The sequence below is a fragment of the Anopheles ziemanni genome, chromosome 2 (genome assembly GCF_943734765.1).
Source record: "Anopheles ziemanni chromosome 2, idAnoZiCoDA_A2_x.2, whole genome shotgun sequence".
NCBI lineage: Eukaryota > Metazoa > Arthropoda > Insecta > Diptera > Culicidae > Anopheles > Anopheles ziemanni.
Genome location: NC_080705.1, coordinates 91,786,143 through 91,810,411, shown reverse-complemented (window position 1 = coordinate 91,810,411; position 24,269 = coordinate 91,786,143). Strand labels below are relative to the sequence as shown.

The following is a 24,269-nucleotide window of genomic DNA, read 5'->3' as shown; positions in this document are numbered from 1 at the left end:
CAACGACAATGCCGTATTTTAAACATTTCTATTGTATATTTTACAATTTATTCATGCTTTTCACTGCACAACACAGTGTCTACAATAAATTACATGCCAAACATTTGAGTACACAAACATCGTTACAATCATCGTTAAATGTGTAAATTTACGAATATGTTTCAATAAAATTTCCACCTACCACAACTACAACTATCAACTAGAGACCAGTACATTACTATCTAGTAACATTTCGGCTGCAGAAAACTGTCTATCGTGTACTGTATTGTACGAAGAAGACAGTACAATTATTGTGTATATCATTTCCTTTCTCTTAGTTTCAAAACCAACATAAGGAGTGGAATTTAAAATGGAAAACTATCGATAATCTAAATCGCTTAAGTACAAAAAGTTACCTACAAAAAAGGATGATGCTTGAATTGAAGGTAGTTTTTAAAAAATATGCAACAAACTTAAAAACGGAGATCTGTACAGTATTTGAGAATCTAGCTGTAAGCACTAAACAATACCTAAATGGCAGTTAAAGCATTTGATATGAACTTTGGAAATGTACACTTTGTCATAAAATTATTGGTTTAAGCACCAACAGTTTATAGTTCCTATTGAGATCAGTTCGGTTTTGTTTAGGATGCTGCCACGGAGCTCCCGATGGCGAGAGCTTTTTTGCTTATTTTTTGGTTTATGAATCTAGAGTATAGCGAGCCTCCCGGGTTGCGTCTGTTAGGTCCACGCGGGATGTGATACGTGAGCTGAAATTGGCATATAAATTATTAACTTTGTATTATTCTGTTTCATACTATAACTACATACGTACTGGATTTTCGTGGGGAAACAGAGTCGCAATACAATAGGCATAGTTTTCTAGCTGGGGCGTCGTTATTTTAGCCTCGAATTCCATATGGTAGTCGATGATAATGGCCGTTAGCTGGTACTGTAACGACTTCCCCAAGCCACCGAGACATCCCATGGCCATAATGGATCGTCCAAGTGAGTTGCAGTCCAGAATTTCCTTCAAAGTGCTCGGTGTCATTGGCCAGCGGAATGATTGGTAGGAAACATTTTGTTTGCTGCATTGCGTTACGGGCTCCTTTTCCATGATCACCGATTGCGGGGGTAGACAGTTGTTCCAGTGAGGCAAAGCTGCCTGGCGTTTCGGTGGGACTGGTTGGGCGCAATCGGTCGTATCGCTGGGACGTTTGCGGGACGATACGGATTTGATGCTTTTGCACGGTAGGCCTATCTCATCGCGCCATTCCAGAAATGCCTCACGAAACAATATTTTAGCCCCCAGCGGCTTGCCATCGAAGAGCTCGTCCACATCTTCGATACGCATCTTGCGCAGACATTCCATATCGATTCCTTGGGCTGCGAAGTGAAGCAACAAATGATACACCACCAGTTACAGTTGAAACACAACAAACACCTGTACACCGTCAATCTAATATAAACTACACCAAAACTGCATGTAACAATATGCATTGTATACCTTCCAAAAGGGACACCGTTTCTTCTGCTACCTTCAATTTGTACATGCAAAGCATACGAAGCTCCTCGCGACGCTGGGTCTCTCCATCGGCTACCAGGGTATTGAACAGCTCCACATCCTCAATAATAGGTTCACATTTAATCATCATAGCGTCGTTCATGTCTACGACATGCCACAATGTTCTCAATCACACGGATTTGCTTAAACAATAATAACTTCTGTTAACTACTCAGATAGCTGCGAGCAAACATTGGAACCACTTTTACGATTTGTTTTTATTTTGTAAAATAAATAGTCAATCTGACACAAGATGTGCAGTGTTGCCAGTTGGTTAAATTTTCTAACGATCATTAAAAAAATCCGAAAACCAAAAATAAAAACTTTATCTTGCGGTTTCTAAGCAATTTAAAACGATGGAAAAATTAATGTATTTTTGTTGGAAGCAGTCGTAACAGTTAGTCCACGGGTTAAAATGCTATTTGAATAACAAGACGCATGATAATCGTGTTGCTGAAACTACTGGAAGGAACATTATAAACGCATTTAATGTGTCGAAGGCACATTGCTCGACAGACAAACTGGAACTGAAAAAAAAAGTTATTAAATTACTGGCACCGTCGAGCTTGTAAAGTAGTATCATATTCCAAACCAAGTGTTTGTAGTTTTGTCTACAGTGAGATTACTACCATCAAGGTGAGCTACAATTTATTTTCTCATCAGCTTTTGATATCTTGCCATTCACGGCCGATTAAAACGATTATGCTTATCAAATCTTTGACGTGGTTCTACGATCAGGGTTACGGAAGTGCACGATGTCAGCGATGCGTAACTTGACTACTGCGGCCAAGATTTTGTCCAGAAATCTTGCCCCAACATGCCGACGAGCTGGCGGTTCCGTTGTACCGGCTCGGTACATGCAGCACTATCCGATCGACGAATGTTTGTTTGGTTTGAACGAAGAGCAGCAACAGGTAATATTGTGCGCAATCGCGTAACCATCGGCGCATGTTGCCATGCGATGAATATTATACTTTACTTTTCCTCACGTTTAATGTATTTTTCGTTTACAGCTAAGACAAACTGTGTTCAACTTCGCTCAAAAAGAACTGGCACCATTTGCACAGGAGATTGATAGAAAAAATGAATTCAAGTAAGTATACGGACCGTTTGAAAGGATGACCGATTGGACATTGACCTAGTTGTGACGTGGTTACGTTCCAATTTAATCAATTCATCTGTGAATAAAAACTCTACTTCTACGTTTTTAGGGACATGCGCGCATTTTGGCGAAAGCTCGGTGATCTTGGAGTTCTTGGCGTAACGGTGAAACCGGAGTACGGTGGCCTTGGTGGAACCTATCTGGATCATTGCATCGTGAACGAAGAAATTTCGCGTGCCTCCGGCTCGGTTTCCCTTTCGTACGGTGCTCACTCGAACCTTTGTGTCAACCAAATCCATCGCAACGGTAATGAGGAGCAGAAGCAGCAGTACTTGCCGAAATTGTGTAATGGCGAGCATATCGGGGCACTAGCCATGTCGGAGGCCGGTTCCGGCAGTGACGTTGTCTCGATGAAGTTGCGGGCTGATAAAAAAGGAGACTATTACGTGCTAAACGGAACCAAATTTTGGATCACTAATGGACCGGTGGCGGACACGTACATTATCTACGCCAAAACCGATCTATCCGCCAAACCGCAGCACGGAATTACTGCGTTCATCGTCGAACGCGACTCGCCCGGATTCACCCAGGGTCCGAAATTGGACAAGATGGGCATCCGCGGCAGCCCAACGGGAGAACTGATCTTTGAGGACGTGAAGGTGCCCGCGAAAAACATCCTTGGTGGGTTGAACAAGGGCGTTTACGTTCTGATGTCTGGACTTGATTTGGAGCGACTGGTGCTTGCTGCCGGACCGGTCGGTCTCATGCAGGCTGCCTGCGATGTCGCATTCGAGTATGCTCACACCCGGAAGCAGTTCAACACGCGCATTGGAGAGTTTCAGCTGCTGCAGGGCAAGATGGCCGATATGTACACGACGATGAACGCGTGTCGGGCTTACCTGTACTCGGTGGCAAGGGCCTGTGACCAAGGAAAAGCAAATCCTAAGGATTGCGCGGGCGTGATTCTGTACTGCGCCGAAAAGGCAACCCAAGTGGCCCTGGACGCGATCCAGATTCTCGGAGGAAACGGATACATTAACGATTATCCTACCGGGCGCATAATGCGGGACTGTAAGCTGTACGAGATCGGCGCCGGAACATCGGAAATTCGACGTATGTTGATCGGACGTGCCCTGAACAAGGAGTACGAATAGTTTTCAATTACTATCGGATCCACCGAAGAGTGCATCTCCGGTTGCAATGTGACAACATGCTAGCGAGCAGTGCACACAGTGCATTTATTGACTCATAAGACGTTCAAAACGCATCTATAACTATTCCAAAACACCTCAAGTGCATTTACTAGTTGTAATATTTCCGGAAAGTGGGCAAATAAAACTATGCTGAGATTTAATTTGCATAATACTTTTTCTACTCTTTTCACGTGTCGAAAATAAACAGCATTCACCCCTGTAACAGGGTTTTAAGTTTTTATCGGAAAAGCACCAAAATTTGAGAATATCACAAGAAATGCTCTAAGCTCAAAAACACAGAACTCCACGCTAAAGGAAGGTGGTGCTAGTGAAAACGTGGAATACGACAGAAAGACCACATGGATTGGATGAGTTAGGTGTAATCTTTGTTGCCAACGTCGATAAGGATTTTTAGATTAGGTTACTATTTGAAACTCAAACGGGTGCTCGGAAATGTTACGTAAAATCTACTGGACTTGGTACTGCCCAAGAAGGCCCACTAACGAAATAGGCATAAAAAGGAAGCAGAAAAATTTATCACCGATGGAAACTAATCACTTGCGATCCCGTTTCGGCAACAACGTAAAAAGATCGGGACCAGACACTCAGCAACATTCACTTACAAAAAATGGGATGTATTTCTCAAACGCTCATTATGGGGGAGATGTCGTCTTTAAAATAAATACCTAGTTTTATTTCTGTTTTTTAAACCATGGTCATATTTCGAATCTATTTTTCATGTTTTTGTTGTTATTCAATTTTTTTTCTATTGCATTGCATGTGCACTCGTCGTTCAGGATGATGTAAATCCCAACTTCTGCGGGGTCGTGTGACTCGCCCGCAGCACGGCGTTTAACGAAGCTAGAGAAAATGCGGCGAAATATGTTCGTGTGTCTCGTCTTCTCCGTGTTCATGCATCATCTGTTTGCTTTTCAAATCGGCATCGGAACAATAGTAATAGCTGGTTAGGTTCGGTTGGTTGAAGCAATAAAACTGTTCCCAGCTTCCCACCATCTTCGGGTTCGGTTTTGTTGCTGCTTCTTAACTGGACATTACTAAATACACTAGGAGCTTCCGCGCTTAACCCAACAGGGCCTTAACCTCGTCGTAGAACACGAGCACCAGAGCGCCACCAGTACCACGGAGCACGTTGGAGAAGGCGCCCTTGAAGAAAGCACCGCTGCCCTCCTGCTTGCCGATCTTGACCCAGCAATCGAGAGTGTTCTTGTACATAATGTCCGCCTTGGCACGGCCAGACTGCATCATCATGCGTCGTCTGACGGTATCGAATGGATACGAAATAATACCGGAAGCCGTCGTCACAACCTGTGTTGGAATGAAATAGAAAGACAGAAACACATCAGTACCGAAAACATAAAACCGATCTATTCGAATTGTTCATAACCATACTCGATTCCAAACTGATAACAAAATTGCTATTCAAGTTACTTCTATTCAAATAACAAATGTCAGGGGGGTTTGATAAAATTTAATTTTGAATAACATTTTCATAAATAAACTAATGAGATTCAGTCGTAAGTGGATGAGATCTTAATTTCGATCTCTTCTCTTTCGAAGTCATTTCTGCACAGGAGTAAAACGAATGAAAGTCACATGTTCATCATATTTGCTAGCCTGTCTCTGCAGTGATGAGGTATAGACGAGCGTGTGCTCGTTATCGTAACACGCGCTGCTATCTATTAGTACCTTTATATTTTCAAGGCTACGCAACTCTACCATCTGTGAGTACGTCAACATCAGCTGATAAGCCTATGTTGAACGGTAAGACAGTAAAGGGTATGACACGAGTAAGATTTAATTTCAAATAGTACATGTGTTGCTTAAAAAGCAGTTATAATACTTTCGTCAAACTCATTTATTTATTTACAGTTAATGCCCAGCATAAGGCCATTCATTCTCTTTCCGCACCCCCGTAGCCAAATCAGGTGGATGAATATGCCTGCATACGGAAAGGGATTTATCGATTTCTTTGCCGGAAAACCCACTCAAGGTTGTTTAGTTATCCAGCAATCCGAACACACACACATTTACCTCGTGCATGTGTCGGAACAGGGACTGGATAGAATCCGTTGTTACACAACACGCGCGGTTTGCAGACCAAACGGTTGTTACATAAGGACGAAGAAAATATGTTTTAAAAAATCAGTTTTCCATAAAATGAAAAATTCTAGTTCCAAAAGTCGCATCAAAAGTTTGAATTCTAAATAGAGACAATACAAAAACACACAACAACTAGTGGGGGATGGGAAAGATTTCTCGTAGACAATTTTCGTCAAGTAGGCCTCTCCCTTTTCCTATAAATACTCGCTCTACCTCTGCAAGTGTTTGGGCTGCTTGGATCTGTTTTTTACGCCCGCTTTCTTTAGCACCGCATGCTGCCATGTGCATAGAAAAGAAACAGTCTGAGCGAAGAAGAGAAAACCGCTCCGCCAAAAGAAAGGCATCTAAGGTTGGAGGTGGAAGGGTAAATGTTTCGAAAGTCTTACTTAACCTGATGTCACATAGGACACGCAAGGAATGGCACTTTTTTAGTGATCTACCGAAAAGGAACGTACGAAACGATGTTAAAAATGTGCTGTTAGTCGAAGAAAAAAACAATCTTATTCCCGATACACTGAGTGTAGGGTGCATAATTGTTTTAATGCAGGGACAGACACAAAGCAGTTTGTAAAAACAGAATGGGCTGTTCTTAAAACTAGGAACATTGTCAATCAAGCATAAACCACGATAGATTGTGCTCCATGACAGATTCCCCGTAGACGTCGATTTTCTCCTGACAATTGAAACGACCTTGGACAATAAACACTATTGCGCCCGCGATGCTATTTTGTTCCCAAGAAGCGCACTCCGTTTATGCAACACACCAAATTTGTAACTTTCAAAAAGCAAAAAAAAATCCCTTCCGTTAGCGCAGCATAGAAAAAGAAAAAATCAAATCTCTATTCCTTAACAAGAAGGTTAAGAAAAGCGGGAGGAAAATATGGGTTTTTACTCTAAATATAATCTGACAATTGACGTGTGTGGTGTGTGCGTCTCTCCGCAGCGAGTTGCGTATGGTTTGGGGCGGGTTGTATAATCATCACCGGTCGTTTTGTGCTAGCGGACGAGAGAACACGAAGGCCGTTATGATGACGCGTCTAGAGAAGACAGTGGTACTCGAGCACAATTTGTTACGCAAAGGATTTGGGATGGAAAAAACAAATACCATCGGTGGATGAAAACAATCAAGAATCATCTGTGTGAAAGTTGTCCATGACCGAAGGCACCACCAAAGATTTGGTCCTTCTGATCGAAGAATACTTCTACTTCTTCGAATGTTTGGTTCTGTAGTCAAATGTTGACACTTGCGTCATGACCTGCGCGTCACCTGACGGGCAGAGCGTACATAACTCCCTTGAAACAAACTTACAAATACCACCACCGAGATGTACCTTCGCACCTTTCCTTTTATTGTTACACAATCCTTCGATTGATTAGCGCTAACATCGTAATCGATCACACGGTTTCTTGTGACTTTTTGGAGGGACCATTAGAATAGAATGGTGTTTTACATAATGTGGAGTGGATAATGTTGCGAAGCTCTCTTGCGTTCAAGTACCCTCATGCTGGTTGAGTTAAAAATACTGGAACGAACGAGCCACGGGTTTCAATGTCACACAGAAATATACATTTTCTGTCAGGATGCTCAAGGAGGTGCGGCAAGTAATGAGATTCTACTACTATTGCCCTGTTATCAGTGGAATCCGTGCCAATGGCCACTACTCATAACATTGAGATAATGAGGTGAGGACGTAAGGCACATTTACTATGAGTAGGGATTAAAAGAGCTCGAGTTGTCGCAAGTCACGAACAACTAAACGTGTCATGTGTCCTCTCTTTGCCCGTGTTTTACTTCATGTGTGTTCCTTCCAAACAAGAATGGAGTTGTTTTCACTCCGATCGATAGAATACGAGTACGGTTATGTAAGTTACACAATTTCCTTGTGTCAAACCACGGTCAACCGGAAATTGGGAGGGGAAACTTACCTGTGCGATAGCCCAAGAGACGAAGATCGAGGTGTTCTTGGGGTCCGGCAGCATTCCCTTGGCGGTATCGAAGCAACCGAAGTAGGCCGCACGATAGATGATGATGCCCTGAACGGACACGTTGAATCCACGGTACAGACCGATGATGCCGTCCGACTTGACGGTCTTCTTCAGACAGTCGAGCAGACCGTTGTACTCGCGCTGGCCGGGACCACGGCCGACGTCAGCACCCAGACGGGTACGGGCGAAGTCGAGCGGGTAGACGAAGCAGAGCGACGTGGCACCGGCAGCACCACCCGATCCCAGGTTTCCGAGGAAGTAGCGCCAGAACTGGGTGTTCTTGTCGACACCACCAAGGAACACCTGTTTGTACACATCCTTGAAGGCGAAGTTCAGGGCCTGGGTCGGGAAGTAGCGGATAACGTTGGCCAAATTACCGCGCCAGAAGGCACCGATTCCCTGCTCCTTCGGGATACGAACGAAGCAATCGACGATACCTAGGGGGAAGGCAGGGGAGGAAGAAGAAAATGATAAAATAGCGAGAAAAAAGAGAAATAGCATAAATTACCGAAGAAAAGAGGTTCCGTGCTGTGTTAGTTACTACAAATTAATAATCAAATTCGAATCTTTTTCACTGATGGTGAGTTTTCTAGAACATTTCCAGTCCAACTTGTGACCTGTTACATAACCATACAAAATTCGCATCACGTGAAGTGAGTTGCTATGCTAAATTATTAACGTAGCTTTGCACAGTACAAAAACCACCTGCACATGTGGATTTATTTTCATAAATTTAGATAGATAAACTGGTCATATTTTCATTCTATTTCATGAGTTTCATTGCGAAATGATCGACCCTGAGCCATTTCATTTAGCGGGTCGAGGTTTGAGAGGGTGAGCATAAATTCAACATGGCGCCGACTGTGCGCACAACGATAACTGTGTGTCGCTGTTTCGCTCCATCCGCTGTCCGCCAATTGCTAACCAGTCGCAGAAAAAATCCCATCCAACGTGCGGGGCGTTCGCGAATACGCAAGCAGCCAACGTGCTGCTTTCGTTGAACACGCGTCTTCCACCCGGCGGGAATACCGCACGCTTTCGCGCGGCCTCTTTTTCGCTACGGCTTTTTCCCCACCCCGGGCAATGCCGGAACCAGCCCAAATTACTCACCCTTGTACTGCTGGTCGACGGCGATCTGCTTGGAAGCAGCCTGGACCTGGAGCAGCAGCTTGACACGTTCGATCGGTGCGACTGCAGTTTTCGAGACAGCAGCGGAAATACCTCCGGCCAGGAAATCCTTGGCGAATCCATAGGGATCGGCTTTCTTCGTCATTTTTGATGGATTTGTCTTGGGGGTAGAACCACACTGAGCAAAAGTGAAAACCGGCGGGAGCGCACGCGATCAGGCCTTAACCGTTCGGAGGGCACTATCGAAAGAGAATGGACAACCGTGCAGTTCGAACCTCGAGGTGGACTTTAGTGTTGGCAGAATCGGAAGATTCGAAGATTCAATCCCTAGAGGGATTCAAAAGATTCGAATCCCTTTTGACGGATTCGAATCCCATTTGACGGATTCTAAAGATTCGAATCCCTTTTGACGGATTCTAAAGATTTGATTCGATTGGGACTCGAATCAGATTTGATTTGTTTGGGATTCGAATCTGTTTTGATTTGTTTCACGCTTTCCAGACTGCACCGTCACGGTAATTCTATTCAGTTAAATTAAATAATAAAAATAAAAAGTCCCTGTTCATTTTTTTACTCATCATCATCATAGTCAAAGACCATGTTGACAAATGCAATACTACGGGCTCAAAAACTACAACATTTACTAAATGCATTGCAAGCACAGCGTCAGACTACCCGCTTCACGCATACGGCGCATAGGCGTTTGAACTCCCTAAGATTTCACGCTTGTATAATCTCTCTTGGCATCCTGTTGTACCATTGTCCTCCTAAAAACAACAAACTTCGAGCGTTCCCAGACAGATAGCCGAAAAGTCTTGGCTCACCGGCATTAGGAGTGTGAGTCCTAACTACTATCCTTTCCCCCAAATACGCTGGTACCAGGCGTTTCAAAATTTTGTACACAAAGACCACAGTTCCAAAGGAACACTATCCGCTGCTTGGACCGACTGTTTCTTGGATTGGGATTCGGATTTGGGGATTCGGTTTACCCACCACTAGCATAAAGCTGCAGCGCGCCAACAAGCTTCAAAAACTTGGTCACAGCTTGAAATAATGACTGAAATAGCCAAACTGCTAATAACTTTTTGGTGCCTTGGTCAATTTCAGCAACAGACACCTCAAATGAAAGGTCTTTTCAAGGCAAACAACTTGATTCAACAAATATTCATGAAAATAATTATTTTGGGAAAGAAAAGATATCCTGAACCCAGCTCATATAATCTACTACGAATGGGTATACGTTTTTTGCGCGTATAGTCAGAAATAGGTGTTATAAACACGTTGCACAGTCACGTTGTCAAAACTGTTCTCTTTTGCGGTGTCCCGCAAGTATTAAGAGAATTGTTTTACCCTTCTTTTCAGAAGTGTTTTACATCCAAAATTGCATAGGAAATCTGCTGCAAAAGAAGGGGTAAAAGAATTCTCAAAAGAAGAGCGATCAGTTCTCAAGAGAATTCTTTTACCCCAAAACAACGCCAAAATTTCTCGTTGGGTAGTGGTTCAAAACTATTCAATGCTCATTATTCCAAACCCCCAAAATTAATTAAAAATATCTTCGTCCGTAATCCATATTAGTTTTTTGTTGTAATTTATGATAATTATAGTTTTGAATTATATTTTCATAGAAAATAAAGCGAAAAGATACTTTCCAACGCACATGCATTTGGCCATACCTGAAAAGTAAATCGTTTTTGGGTTTCCTGCTTCTGCGTACATCTTTCAAAACAAACAATTCATGGTAAATCAACACGTCAACCAATAGATAAGAAGTGAAAAACGCCGGCTAGTTTTAATAACAGGTTAAATTTTTCGAATACTGGTTATTATTGTACGATATCCAGTTTCAACGCGTTTGCATTTTGTTCCAGTCTATTGTCTTTCAACATGGAGGCCGCAAGTTCTGTGGTCACTAATCCAATCGATAGAAAAGTAGCGCTGATAACGGGCATTACGGGTCAAGTGAGTAATTTATCAGTCGTAGAAGTGGCTGAACTATCTTACGTTTATTACATGTGTCTGTTCATTGTAGGATGGTTCCTATTTGGCAGAGTTTCTGCTGGACAAGGGATACGAAGTGCATGGAATTATCCGGCGTGCGAGTACCTTCAACACTTCACGCATCGAACATCTGTACGCCGACCCGAAGACGCACAGGGAGGGTAAAATGAAGCTGCATTATGGCGACATGACGGACAGTAGCGCGCTAGTGAAGATAATCGCACAGGTGCGTCCGTCGGAAATTTATAACTTGGCTGCCCAAAGTCATGTGAAAATTTCCTTCGATTTGAGCGAATACACGGCCGAGGTGGATGCGGTCGGAACGCTGCGCTTGCTGGACGCCATCCGGACCGTGGGGTTGGAAAAGTCGGTACGATTCTACCAAGCGTCCACATCGGAACTCTACGGCAAGGTGGTGGAAACGCCACAGAATGAAAAAACACCCTTCTATCCGCGTTCGCCGTACGCCTGTGCCAAGATGTACGGTTACTGGATTGTGATAAATTACCGCGAAGCGTACGACATGTTTGCCTGCAATGGCATCCTTTTTAACCACGAGTCTCCGCGGCGGGGAGAGAACTTTGTGACCCGTAAGATAACCCGGTCGGTGGCGAAAATCTCGCTTGGCCAGCAGGAGTGTTTGGAGCTGGGCAATCTTGACTCCAAGCGTGACTGGGGACATGCGAAGGACTACGTGGAGGCCATGTGGCTAATGATGCAGCAGGAGAAACCGGAAGATTTTGTCATCGCCACTGGGGAGACGCACTCGGTGCGGGAGTTTGTGGAGAAGGCTTTTCAGTACATTGGCCGCGAGATTGAGTGGCGAGGGACCGGTGTGGATGAGGTGGGCGTAGAGAAGGGTACCGATACGGTTAGGGTGCGCATCAACTCGAAGTTCTTCCGACCGACCGAGGTCGATTTGCTGCTGGGTGATGCGTCTAAAGCGAAAGCACAGCTAGGCTGGTCACCGAAGGTAACATTCCAGGAATTGATTAAGGACATGATGGCGGCCGACATTCAGCTAATGAAGAACAACCCCTCTGCTTAGATGCCATTCTAGAGAGAAGCCAGTAAATGGCAAGATTTTTTATTGTGCACCATAATAATTTTTTCATATTTGTTTTTGTCAGTATTGGAAAGAAGAAAGATTTTGTATCTCGCAACGTTTCCAGCAAGAGCATAGCGCTTGAGGAACAATAATGACAAAGAATTGAAGTTCTGCTATATTCCAACATCATAATTCAAGTAAGAATTGTATGTTTTTTTAAAATAACGTTTTACCTGCAAATATAAATCAAAGTTAATAAGACAATTTGTTTTCTGTTTCATTATTTCCTAATCGTGTCATCTCGTTGAAGTTCACAAATATCATTCACCATTAATTTTTTTATTTCTTTTCCTTTCGGTATTCACTTTTCCAGCTCATTGTTGTTAATCCAGCACACCTGTTGCTTTGCTATATATCTTTTTTTTATTTCGATTTTAAAATCGAACCTATAACCTACTCTGATTAAAATAGGTACCAATGGTCAATCGGACCGTTCACTGGCAAATAATAAACCAGGTATTCCTTCTGTTAAGCTCACGAAAAATAAGTAATGATTCCAGCTCAGAAGCTATTTCAATGGTCCTTCCGATTCCTGGTGGTAGCTTTTGACTCGTGAAAAGTACAACGGTGGATACTTAGTCGTACTCAGATCGAACTGGGTCGTTTTCTCCTGATTGTTTCGTAGCTGCACCATCGTGTACTGCTTCCAGTGCAGCTGACTGAACTGCCGCTTGGCGGTGCTAACGATCTGCAGTTCCATGTAGAACGTTTGCTGTTGACCATACTCCGGCTCGGTATCGCGTACCTTTCTGCCCGGACGATGTAAGTGTGCGTTTGCCGGTGGACGGTTGCGCTGTATGACGATGATTACCATATCATCCAACAATCTAAATAGAATGAGAAAAGGAAGTGTTTTTTTTTGCTATGAAACACCTTTTACTTCGACATACCGATAGTGTCCACGAAGTATTTCGTTCTGTACCGGGTAGCGTTGTTTAAGCTTTACGACACATTGCTGCGGTTCATCGGCGGTTGTAAGCATCAACACTTTGCCATCGGCGAAGAATCGGAAATAGCGATAGTACTCCACCAGCTGCACGGGGCGATAGAATTGATCCTGGAAGCTGTTCTCACCGGAACGTAGATAGCTTGCGCGACTGATGTAGCAACCGTGGAATAGGATCCGTGGTCGCTTAATATACATCTCGCGCCAACTACCAAACTGACTCCCCTTCAACGCCCCAAGATTGACACCCCAGACTCTGCAAGGTGAACAATAAAAAGATATTAAATAGATTTTAAAAAAACCATTGAAAATACTCTTACCTCATACAAGCGTGACGCCATATTTCCGGATCTCTAGCAAGCAGATAGCATCCACGGCAAACTGATGCAAACCTTTCGAGCGATTTCATATCCAGATCGCACGATACAACCCACCGGAGGATGTACAGTATCAGCTCCATGGGAAGGTCCGATAAATGGGCCGAAGTGACGATAAGCATACGGTCGTTATTGGCCCGTTCGAATAGTTTTCGAGACCGGGCCATCAACGCCTGGAATCGAAGTCCCAAATCAACATTTTCCAAATTCTCTTCCTCTTCGTCGATGTTCGCTTCGATCATGCGTTCAACTAGCTCATCGACGATCGGATCAGCTCCGGTTGCAGCATCGTTCGACGGCGCTGGTGCGTGCTTTTTCTCGTAGACTTTAAATTCAATGTCTGGCACGAGCTGTGTTGCCCGGCGGTATAGACGCATGGCTTCGTAAACTTTGCCACTCCGTTCCAGCTCGGAACCTTGCATGTACAAGGCACGTGCCTGCTGATCGATGGACAGACGTTCCCAGTCCCCGTCTGTAACAACGACTGGCGAAGACGCTGGTGTCGGTTGCGAGGGGTTTTGGACAGCGTGTTGCTGTTCCTTCTTCAATTCCTGTTGCCACTTTTCGCGGAAATCATCCAGCTCCGAACGTTTCGGTGAAGTTGACTCTGTTCCACTGGACGATGAGGAGGAACTCTCGTCGTCGTCCTCCTTTCCGGCATCACCAGACGTTGAATCCATCGTCCGGTAGGGGAAGTCCAGAAGCGAGTGAAAGCTGAGGGACTTGTTTTAAATCCTATGTATGAAGATCGTTAGATGGATTATCCGAACGAATATCAATACAGCCCAATCAATTTAAGCTGTCCTGCAATCGTGCTAGTTCACGGTCGGTATATCGGATAACCTTCGAAGGCAACGATGATGACCGAATGATACTTTTTACGACGTTCGGATGAAGCAAAGGAACTCGAGCTCTTTCTGCGCACAGCCAGTTGGCCATAGTCTTTTAAACTAGGAATGCGATACGCTTTACACTAGTCACGAGACTTTTTGATATTTCTTTTTGTGTGGTTGAATACAACAGCTAATTTAGATAAATTCCCATTTCCTTGTGCATTTACGACTTGCACAGGCACACCTAAACCATTTTCACTTCTGCTAGTTTACAAAACACCGCGAAATTGTGGCAGAAGGAAATAGAAACGTCAACAGTAATCAGCTGGTTATCCGTGTGCCTAGTGGTTGTTGAACATATTGGCACGGCATGTAACTTGTGTGCAGTTTTTAACAACAAACAATCCACAATATTTCAAAATAAAAAAAAGGTATCTAAAAAAGGTGTACATATTAAATAGTTTATTATGCTAATTTACTGTTCAATGCTCAGCGTTTCTGAGCCTTTGGAGCACAGCCTTCCATGTATAATTTGCGAGTTTCCTCGTCTGTTTTTTCGTTCTCCTTCGGTGGTTTGTAATCCTGCACATGATCGACCCGTAGTGTTTTGCCAAGCAGCTTGATACCGTTTAGATTATCCACGGCAAGAATCGTTGAACGTTGATCTTCATAGCAGATAAAAGCAAAGCCTTTAGACTTTCCCGATTCCTTATCACGCACCAGGTTGATGTTTACAATTTCACCGTACTGCGAAAATACGCATATCACGTCGCCCTCACTTAGGTCGTACGGCAGTCCACCGATAAATATCCACGCGCTGTCGCGGTACTGATCGTGCCAAGAGTTTTTTCCACCATATTTTAGATCTTGCTCGCTTAGTTTGAGCACATTCTTCATATTTCTAGAAAGATAGAAGAGAGAAGAATCATCAACACTTTTGTATAGACTCTATGGATGGGTATCGTTCATACTCACGTCATAGGATTCATGGTGGGACTGTGAATTAATGTTATTTAACTTGAAGCGTAGAATCATAAATAAGAACGCTGTTTTTATTAATTCAGTAACAATTAATAACCAATTCCATGGGGTATGAGCGATGTACAGAAATACGGAGCACTTTTGTTTACATTTGGTTTGGCATTTCAAGGATGCGTATATTGTTCAGGTGTAACACATCTGTCTTATTTGGCAGTAAGTTAAAAATATTTTTTACGTTGCGGATAAAAGCCACATTTTTAAAAAAAATCACGTGTTCAAATGCATTTTGAAAATTGAATCTACGGTTCAAATGGTTGATTTACTTATTTCGAGCATGGTACATACTGATCTAAGTAATAAACGTTTATACACACAAATTTTTTATTTGTTATTAGCGAATTTTGATATACCGTAGAAGCACCATACTTGGCGCGGGTCCAAATTTGGCGCACTTTCTAATATTTTCTTCGATATTAGACTATTTCCAAAACATTTCAGCCTTAAATATGCAGTCAAATATTTGTTTATGTTTGTACAATACATCCGCATCAAAACATGTTATTGGTTTTTAGTTATTGAATGTATATATAATTAAATGTAAAATTCCATCTCACAAGTGCGCCATTTTTTACCCGCGTTAGCAACGCTGCTAAGGAGTGGGTTCAACTGTTTCCAATAATTTATACGCAAAGGAAAAATTATTAGAGATTTTATTTATCAGAAACTATCAAAAAGTAAGTATTTTCAATAAATCGTGGTTAGATTCGGCGTTTTTTGAGATTTTTATGCTAATTTTTAAGCGAAAATATTTTGCGCCAAGTTTGGCTCACAGTGTTCCTAATTATTCCCCGTGGAGAATATGAATGTTTGCGCTGCTAGATATTTTTGAATCATAGAAGGCTTTGATGAATGAAGATTATAAAAGCTAGGGAAGAGATAGTTTCATTTGCGCGAGATAAGCCAAAGTCCGCGGCAAAAAAAGCCAATTTGATTTTTTAATTGCTGTTCAAATGTGTTTCTATTGTTTTAAGTTGACTTTTGAATAAAATTGTTGAATGTCATGAACCTACATCCAATTTGTTTTGAGTGCGCCAAGTAAGGAACACATCGCGCCAAGTAAGGAACATAGCAAAAACCATACGCCAAGTTAGGAACATGATATGTCACACAAAGAGTTTCTGAAACTTGAAGAAATAGCAATTTAAGAGTTTCTCACTTATTTTTATTATATGCTATGGTAGTTAGGCTAGCACTGTGCAAAAAATGGTATGATTTGACCGAACATTGATTTTGTTATCCAACTTTCTATGCAGAATTTCCTTAACTGCGCCAAATATGGTACATCTACGGTATCCACTAATCTAAAATTTTGTACATTTTCGAGTCCATCGAATCAGCGTTGTATCATGGAGCGCATCCGATTAAAACCATTCAGATAAGCGGGCCTAAGAATAACATATCAGGATATCTTCTGTGCGGTATATTTTTGCGTCCTCAAGCTTAGTAACAAGGGATCGTGTGAAAAAATGGTAAAAGTTGAGTGGCGCTAGATGAATGAGCGTTTGCCATCAAAACATTTTTAGACTCGACTCACTGTGACCGTGCCACATACCGGCAGGTTATTTATTGTTTAAATTTAAGTTTGTTGAAAAAATAATCAGTAAATCAACGCAAATTGACAATCTGTTGCTCAAAAATGACACTGGGAAGATAGCTTTTGGTGGCGCAATTTCCTTTGCCTGTCCATTTAAACGATGTTTCCTAGAGAACCTTTTTTATTTAAAGTGTTTATATCGAGTCCACATGCCCGTTTCAATTAAAACCTAACGAGATGTAGACTGTTCATTTTGCTTTCACTAAATTAAATTTTCCATGCTTTTATTTAGCTTTGAACCGTTTAGGGTACAAGCTTGAAGAGTTTTTTTTTTAATTTCTAGTTTATTTTCTATTGAGCGCCGTATTGTACAGCTTCAATAGTTCTTGGCCAGATGAGGGTGCCAAGCTGTTATCTAACTAAATTTAGGGTATATAAGAGAGTGTAAAAGAAACAAACGAATTCTTCGGTGGTGCGAAGATACATTTTGTCTAGATAAAAAAAAATCACAATGATAATGACTGTGTAATGAATACAACAACTTTAAACACTTCAAACAAACAAATTCCAGTTTTGTAGCTTCAGTCACATCCGCCAATGACATTGGACAACCTACCGTTGGTAAGTATCTGTTTCGGGGCTGCATTTCGGATGCCCTCGATGGCGCACTCAAATTACCCAGCGCGCTACTTTATTACCGCATAACGCATTAGAAGTCCCTGTACCTTCCCCCGTCGGGAGGATAGAATGGTTGTAAAATCCCGAAAATCGTCATTACTTTCACCTATAAAACTGTCTCCGCTGGCGCTGCTCCGGGGCATCCGTCATCAATCCTTGGAAAGGAAGTGGTTCGTTGGCCGGGACCCGTCGATACGGTTTCCTATTTTGGCATCTTTCGTTGGTTGTGACCTTACCGGCTTAGCCAAAGACAGGCCCGATGGACCCGAATGCCGACGGGACGGCTCTGACAAACACATGTTTGCGCTATCGGGGGCAAGCCAGCCGCACTGGATGACGCGAGTCTCTGGAGTAATTTTCCAGTAATTGTGAGTTCGTTTGTGTGGTATTAAAAACACAAAAATTTCCCTGGAAGTAGTTAAATCATTTCCCTAACTCGTAGCGTCCCGGATTTTACGAGCCGGCGTAAACGATACCGGCTTTCTGGTTCGGTCGGAAGCATCATACCACATTGCCGCTACTGGCGGAGTGCATTTCGAGCGACAGAAACCTGCCACTCGAGTCCCGAGGAACCATAACCGGGAACCTGCATCGGCCGATGTGATGTTCTCGCCGATGTGTCCTGGCCAGGCCTAACGCAACGATCTGCTGAAACGTCGGTCACGTCAGGGAGGGCGCGGGCTTGCGGGTTGTTTAAATACAATCGAAAATAAATGGAGGCTATAAAAGTATAACCAGCTCGGTCCCGTGGCGATCAGTTTTCGAAGATCGAGTGATCTGGAAGCTGTCGGATATGGCGATGACAGTTAGCAGTTTATGTATTTCGTTGGATCAAACTGATTTTACTAATTCCGGTTGCACATCGCCTACGAGGAGAGTGGAATAAATACATCTCATTAGCAGAGAACCAGGAACTGAAAGCCATAAACCACGCTGTTGAAAATCGCTGTTGAAAGTTCGCCACATCCATGGGTGGGCCTTGATATTTACAACATTTTCAGCCACCATTTTCTCCCAACATGCAAAACACTGTCGAATCCCTCCCCGTTGTACCCTTCAAACGGACGACAGCGGTCCTTTAAATAGTACAGGTTGTTTCTTTCTTCACTCCGTGTAACAATTTGCTCTGCTTCTTTCATCTCTGGTTTGGTAGACCCCGAGGAGACTCCGCTGCACACAGTGCGTGCCACAAAGCGCCGAAAGATCAGCTCGTTCCAGCCAGCAGGCATCAGGCCCGGTATGGTATGGGAAAAATGTGATCTGTTTACAAATTGCTTCTCGGAAACAAATCGAACAAATCAGATCCGACCTTCGCTGCCGGCGGGGAGACCTTCCGCGACGACCAGCCAGCCACTAAATGTCGACGTCGGTTTGATGGGTTTTCGGCTCTGCCGAGGGGAGAAAACGAACGGAAAACGCGCTAGCGCGAGAATAGATCAAAAACGCGAGCACATCAGCCTTGTATAGTTCCCCTCGCGACGCCCTGTTTACGACTTCTTAAGATGCTGACGTCAAAATATGTCAATTAACCGTTTAAGTTGATCCATACTTACGCGTGCTCGACGGAGGGTTCGGGTGAGGTTGAGGGGTTTGAGGCGACACCAGAACTCACCATTCGCCAACACCGCCGTGGGACTATGATTGATCTTTGATGAAGCAATGAAAAGCCCGTAAGCGGCGTATGAACATTATGGGAATTTTTAAACGGATTCTTGGCTCACCGTGGTTGCTCGCTGGTTCGGAACCGTGAAGAGGATGAGGTCTAATGCACTTAATCGAAATTCATTGGCAATTGAAATGTTTATGAACGCTCGTTTAGAGTGTAATAAACAAGGTCAATCTCTGGGCTTCCATATTGCTATCGGTTGACGTGTTTTTTTTGTCTTCCACAGCTTAATGAGGACTTAGGATTCACAATGGAATGAAATAGAACGCAGCATTCGATGAATTATTGATAAATCAATTTTCATACCGTATGTTTTGGGCATTTTTGTACCATGTTTGTATAAAACGAGACAATTAACAATCAACTAGCAAAACATTTTGGTTTCTACACACAGATTAATTACCAACGATCGTGTTGGCAATCTCCACGGGAGACGACCACCCGTGTGCTTATTTTACGAGCAAGGAAAAATGTAATGTGGAAACCCCAGGCAGGGCCGCGTTTTCACTCGCCGAAAGCGTCGGTTGGAGAAAGATGGAACGAGTGGTTGCTTCCTTTGCTAAAAAAGATCAAAGTGTGCGGTTAAGATTTTACGATCGTTTGTGGGTCGTAAAACGCTGTTTTTGGAGCGGCAAAACCGCTGACCCGTCCAAAATGTACCGCCAGCGCGTTTTCCGTGTAACTTGCGGCCGTTGGGCGAGGCACAATAGTAGATTTCCTCCTCCTTCGGGGCGGTAGATCCTTTTGGATCCGGGTTTTGCTAACGAGGTCTCCGGGTAACGATCGGTTCCGTTGGACCGTTCGCACCTTCGAAACGATCGTTCATCATTGCCGGCTGCTGGTTCCTATTTTCCGGGTGGCCTCCACCGGGGATTTCCTCACGCTTCTTGCCCGAACGAATAAAGGCAAAACTGGTGTAAAATTCAAAACAAATAAACAATCGATCAAATAAATACGGAAAAAAACGCGACCGGCCGGTCGATTTTTCTGTGCTGCGGTTTGCGTCTCTTTCGAGCTGAACGAGTAAATGAGTAAATGAGGATCGGAAAATATCGATTGGTTTGGCTGTGAACGATCGGGTGGGGGGAAGCAAAAAGAACTGTAATAAAGTTGTGGCCAAGCTGAAGCAACGGAACATAATATTGCACCCTCAAGCTGTGCCGGATACATCCCCACCGAGGGCATCGGAGTGGCAGGCGGGGAAATGTTTTGGTTCCGTTGGAAAATCTGATTCCCGATTCCGAAAGAGCAGCTTTCGAACGAACCACCCCTTCCACGGTGCGGTTGGACAATGAAGAATGCATGGTTAAATAAAAAAAACCACAACCGAAACCACCCAAATCGAAGTCAATAAAAATCGGGAAAATCGTGAATAGTGAATTGAAAAACACACAAACAACCGTTTAACCGAATTTAACGGCCTTCTTCCGTTTGCCCAGACCGCGTCGGCATCGGTTCGTGTCCGGCTTGTTATTTTCCACCAACAGTTTTCCATGTATATCTCGTTGGGATAATGTTTTCCGTGCACCCGGGAGCTCCCTCCCACCGCCGGGTGGTGGACAATGCATCTCGCACACATAGGATCTGCATAAACACGGCCCATCAATCGATCTGATCGTGGGCGGCATCATTGAACCGGGCTTGGGAAAGTAGGGTTTGGTGGTGCGAGAAAATCCATCGGTCCGCATCTGGATTGGAAAATAGTGAGCTCATTAGATACTTTATCGGGGTGTTTTTACAACACGCTAGCACGAGTTGTTGATGACGTGTCAATATTGTGCGGTGGTCGTGTAGCCATTACAAATGAATCGACGGATTGGATAAGATTGCAGAGTTTATGTGGTATAATGATTATCTTTTTAAAATTGGCTACAGTCACAAATGAATAATTATTATTTTCTATGAGATTTAGATATGTTGAGTTATGGTGTCTTTAAACACTGAGCTGCAGTTAAAACGAACTTTTACTTTACATAAATTCGAAGAACATAGTTCAGATGACAAGACGAAGGTGACTTGTTATTTTAAGCTAAACATTCTTCCCGATCGTCGCCGTTTAATGTATCTTTGTTTGGATTGCTGCAGAACGTGTACGCTACGGTCCCCAAAACGAATCATTGATAATTTATTTATTTGCATATTTTGAATGCAACACTTTCCAGTTGAATTGAAGCTGCATCGTTCCCGGCGCTAAAAATAAACACTCCATGAATGAAGAAACCATGGCTCGCCCCTAGACTGCACGGTCCATTAGCATCCGGAATAACATTCAACCCACCGGAACCGAAAGAAGCACTGTCGCTTCCGCCGTGCGGTGGTGCGATCGCTAACCGCATGACACGATCTGACAGGTTTCGCGAACGCAAAGGCCGTCTTAAGGGTTTCCGCCGACCCGGTGCGGTAGAAGAATGTCACCGAAATCGAAATCGTCCTTTTTAGGGGTGGAAGGGGCTGAGTGAAATATTGCCATTAATCTTGTAGTCTGGGGAAAAATTCCGGTGTGCCGTCGCCCTCCGGTTTTCACAGCAAACATTTTCCCAGCAAACCACCAAGCGGCGTTTCTGCTTCCTGACGGGTCAGCTGAATTGCACGACAGTACTCTGGTGCTGACTTCCTGACCACACAAAGTAACGGAATGCCGGTTGGTCCCGGTTGAATAAACGATGCAAAAATGTTTCAAAACGGTGTAATGAAATGTGTCTGAACAATAAAAGTTGTTTTGAAAAATAAATTCTTGTTGTTGAAATAAACACCAAAGATATTAATTTGTTCAAATAATAACACATTATTATTTTTCAACACACAAATTTTCAACTACAAGTTTTGGGCATACGTCCTTTAATTTTTTGAGAAAGATGAATGTTAATGTCTATAAACAGATCTCTAGTTAGTTTTTTAAAAATCATTTAATAAACTAACACGTAACACACAATATGTTCGGTTTCAAAGAGTTTTGTTTATCTTTGAGCTAAATTGTAAGATTTTCATAGCGATAAGAACCGTTAAATTTACACAGGTCAGGTCCTATACATACTTAGTGAGGTAGAGAGTCTCGGAGTATCCAAAAATGGAACTAGAAAACCGCTGATGTGTAGACATTTTTCCATGTCAGTAGCGGATCGTGCTACCAAACGAGTAAAATCAACTAAATATCCTAGGTCGAATGGAAATTTGTCACCGAAATTGTCCACTCAAGAACACGTGCCTGTGGCTTTCCTTTGAATGGGCGAAAGTCTCATTTTTCGGAATGGTGGTTTCTTTTCTGTGGCGACACTTAGAACACTGGAATTTACGTACTAACGCTACCATTCCGTCAATTGTCACCCGGTCCAACAATGTCGCGTCGGTTAACTCTTTTTCGGACCATTTGGTAGGACAAATCAAAACAAAAGCACTCGCACGCGGGAAAATACTGCGTTCTGATGCATTCCTTCACACTTCACTCACGCGGTTCCTAACCGTTTGACTGTGGGACGAAATTAGACGGGACTTTTATGCACGGCTTAGTCCAACTCTGGTGCTCGTGATGTTCTCCTGAAAGTTTGATAAATATTTTGATTTCGGGCACGATCTTTTCCGGGACAATAAATAAATAAAGTATGCTTGATTGTGTGGACATATTTCCGACTGTTTATCTTGAATGTACCCGGTTTGTTTAACAATATCACAGTGGTTTAATAAAATAAAACATTTGTGGTAAGCTTTTGGTTATACTAAATAAATACTGTTTATTAGTGTTTGATAGTAGATTCAGCTATATAGTATCACTTCGTTTGTTTTTTTAAACTCCAAAATGTTAGATATTTTACTAACTTTATTCATTGATATGGTAGAACAATTTGGTTCACACAAACCCTTTCAATGCAAACCGCATACACCAAACCACTATTTTCCACTGCGTTCTGATTTTAGCACAAGCTTTACACAGTGGCACCATCAAACGGTAGAGATTAGCGGAAGTGGCTTCATTCCCTGCTAAACATCCCATTTTGTCGTCTCACCAACTAGCCGTGGATGCTGGTGGTAATAGTGATAAAAGTAAACAGCTTTTCGATGGCTTCGAATCCGCTGCCGGGCTTACAAACGGCGCCCATCCCCGGCACTTCGTGTATTAACGTCAATTAAGCAAACATAAAGAAAACAAATAGCGACACTAATTTGTTACTCCATCGCGCCCGGTGCATGCGGTACCGGTGTCGCTGGGCCAGATTCCCCGGCCAGCCGCTCGACCGAAAACGACGGGAACTGATGTTTGTGCAGCTCAAATATAAAATATTTTCCTTTTTCCTTTGCCCGCACTCTGGGTTGGCGCTGGTGGCGAGGTGCCGTCGAACAACATCAAAACCCAGGACACCGGTGGCACACGGTAGAGGGAAGTGGTCGATCCCGGAATCGGTAGCGAGTGAAGGAGAGAAAAAAGGGGACTAAAAAGAAAAGCCATAAATGTCACGTGCTCGACGGTGCAATCCGTCCTGTAAACGGAACGAAACTTGCCCGCACAGGAAAAACTGAAATCCCTTACAATTTGGTGATAGTAGGGGGTGTAGGGAAAGGGTCACAAAATAACACAGCACTGCATTTCGCTGCATCATCGCGTCTTGCTGCTATCGATGCATGTGTGTGTGTGTGTGTGTGTGTGTGTGGGTTGCAACTTTATAAAGGGAGCGGGGAAATTTAAAGCCGTTAGAAAAACAATCATAAAATTCCGCTCCATAAGTGTTGCCTTTAGAGGGGAGGGAATTTTTCCGCAACCCGCTTTTACCACGATCACTGCGGTGAAAATGGGGAAATGAGGCAAATAGACACAAACCCTAGTGCCCGGTGATGTCGTGCTAGCAAACGGACAGCCGCAAACGATGGTCTTTGGACTGTCATTTGTTCCACCGGCCGAGAGTTTTCCGACGTGATAGAGCACTTTTCGCGCCGTCTCACGTTAAGGCGGACTCACTTCGTTCAATCAGCTTGGGTTTGCAACGATCAATACATACAATATGAAGGTTCAACTGGCGTTTTCT

The 24,269-nt window shown here is 43.3% G+C and overlaps 6 protein-coding genes across 7 annotated transcripts; 2 read left to right on the top strand and 4 right to left on the bottom strand.

Annotated features, from left to right (window-relative positions):
* Positions 1 to 96: 96 nt before the first annotated feature.
* LOC131281265 (uncharacterized) lies at positions 97 to 1,751 on the bottom strand. Its single transcript, XM_058310539.1, has 3 exons — positions 1,487 to 1,751; positions 815 to 1,365; positions 97 to 749 (listed from the first exon to the last, which is right to left on the bottom strand). Exons 1-3 carry the CDS (start codon positions 1,644 to 1,646, stop codon positions 624 to 626), a joined length of 837 nt encoding a protein of 278 aa, XP_058166522.1. The 5' UTR covers positions 1,647 to 1,751; the 3' UTR covers positions 97 to 623.
* Positions 1,752 to 2,102: 351 nt separating this feature from the next.
* LOC131285361 (isovaleryl-CoA dehydrogenase, mitochondrial) lies at positions 2,103 to 3,994 on the top strand. The gene is made up of 4 exons (XM_058314217.1): positions 2,103 to 2,179; positions 2,282 to 2,457; positions 2,557 to 2,636; positions 2,755 to 3,994. The coding sequence occupies exons 2-4, from the start codon at positions 2,299 to 2,301 to the stop codon at positions 3,797 to 3,799; spliced, it is 1,284 nt and encodes a 427-aa protein (XP_058170200.1). The 5' UTR covers positions 2,103 to 2,179; positions 2,282 to 2,298; the 3' UTR covers positions 3,800 to 3,994.
* Positions 3,995 to 4,523: 529 nt separating this feature from the next.
* Positions 4,524 to 12,051, bottom strand: LOC131287320 (ADP,ATP carrier protein 1). 2 transcript variants are annotated; one of them, XM_058316370.1, is made up of 4 exons: positions 12,040 to 12,051; positions 9,056 to 9,209; positions 7,886 to 8,382; positions 4,524 to 5,164 (listed from the first exon to the last, which is right to left on the bottom strand). In XM_058316370.1, exons 1-4 carry the CDS (start codon positions 12,049 to 12,051, stop codon positions 4,919 to 4,921), a joined length of 909 nt encoding a protein of 302 aa, XP_058172353.1. In that variant the 3' UTR covers positions 4,524 to 4,918. The 2 variants fall into 2 exon arrangements, with proteins under 2 accessions (XP_058172353.1, XP_058172346.1); XM_058316363.1 differs by lacking the exon at positions 12,040 to 12,051 and having other exon boundaries at positions 4,525 to 5,164; positions 9,056 to 9,311.
* On the top strand, positions 10,843 to 12,362 carry LOC131287311 (GDP-mannose 4,6 dehydratase). The gene is made up of 2 exons (XM_058316351.1): positions 10,843 to 11,032; positions 11,103 to 12,362. Exons 1-2 carry the CDS (start codon positions 10,958 to 10,960, stop codon positions 12,117 to 12,119), a joined length of 1,092 nt encoding a protein of 363 aa, XP_058172334.1. The 5' UTR covers positions 10,843 to 10,957; the 3' UTR covers positions 12,120 to 12,362.
* Positions 12,363 to 12,474: 112 nt separating this feature from the next.
* LOC131288615 (F-box only protein 9) lies at positions 12,475 to 14,210 on the bottom strand. Its single transcript, XM_058317769.1, has 3 exons — positions 13,446 to 14,210; positions 13,070 to 13,381; positions 12,475 to 13,006 (listed from the first exon to the last, which is right to left on the bottom strand). The coding sequence occupies exons 1-3, from the start codon at positions 14,180 to 14,182 to the stop codon at positions 12,688 to 12,690; spliced, it is 1,368 nt and encodes a 455-aa protein (XP_058173752.1). The 5' UTR covers positions 14,183 to 14,210; the 3' UTR covers positions 12,475 to 12,687.
* A 598-nt stretch (positions 14,211 to 14,808) lies between these two features.
* Positions 14,809 to 15,452, bottom strand: LOC131281519 (RNA-binding motif protein, X-linked 2). Its single transcript, XM_058310852.1, has 2 exons — positions 15,311 to 15,452; positions 14,809 to 15,236 (listed from the first exon to the last, which is right to left on the bottom strand). The coding sequence occupies exons 1-2, from the start codon at positions 15,322 to 15,324 to the stop codon at positions 14,825 to 14,827; spliced, it is 426 nt and encodes a 141-aa protein (XP_058166835.1). The 5' UTR covers positions 15,325 to 15,452; the 3' UTR covers positions 14,809 to 14,824.
* Between the last annotated feature and the right edge of the window lie 8,817 nt (positions 15,453 to 24,269).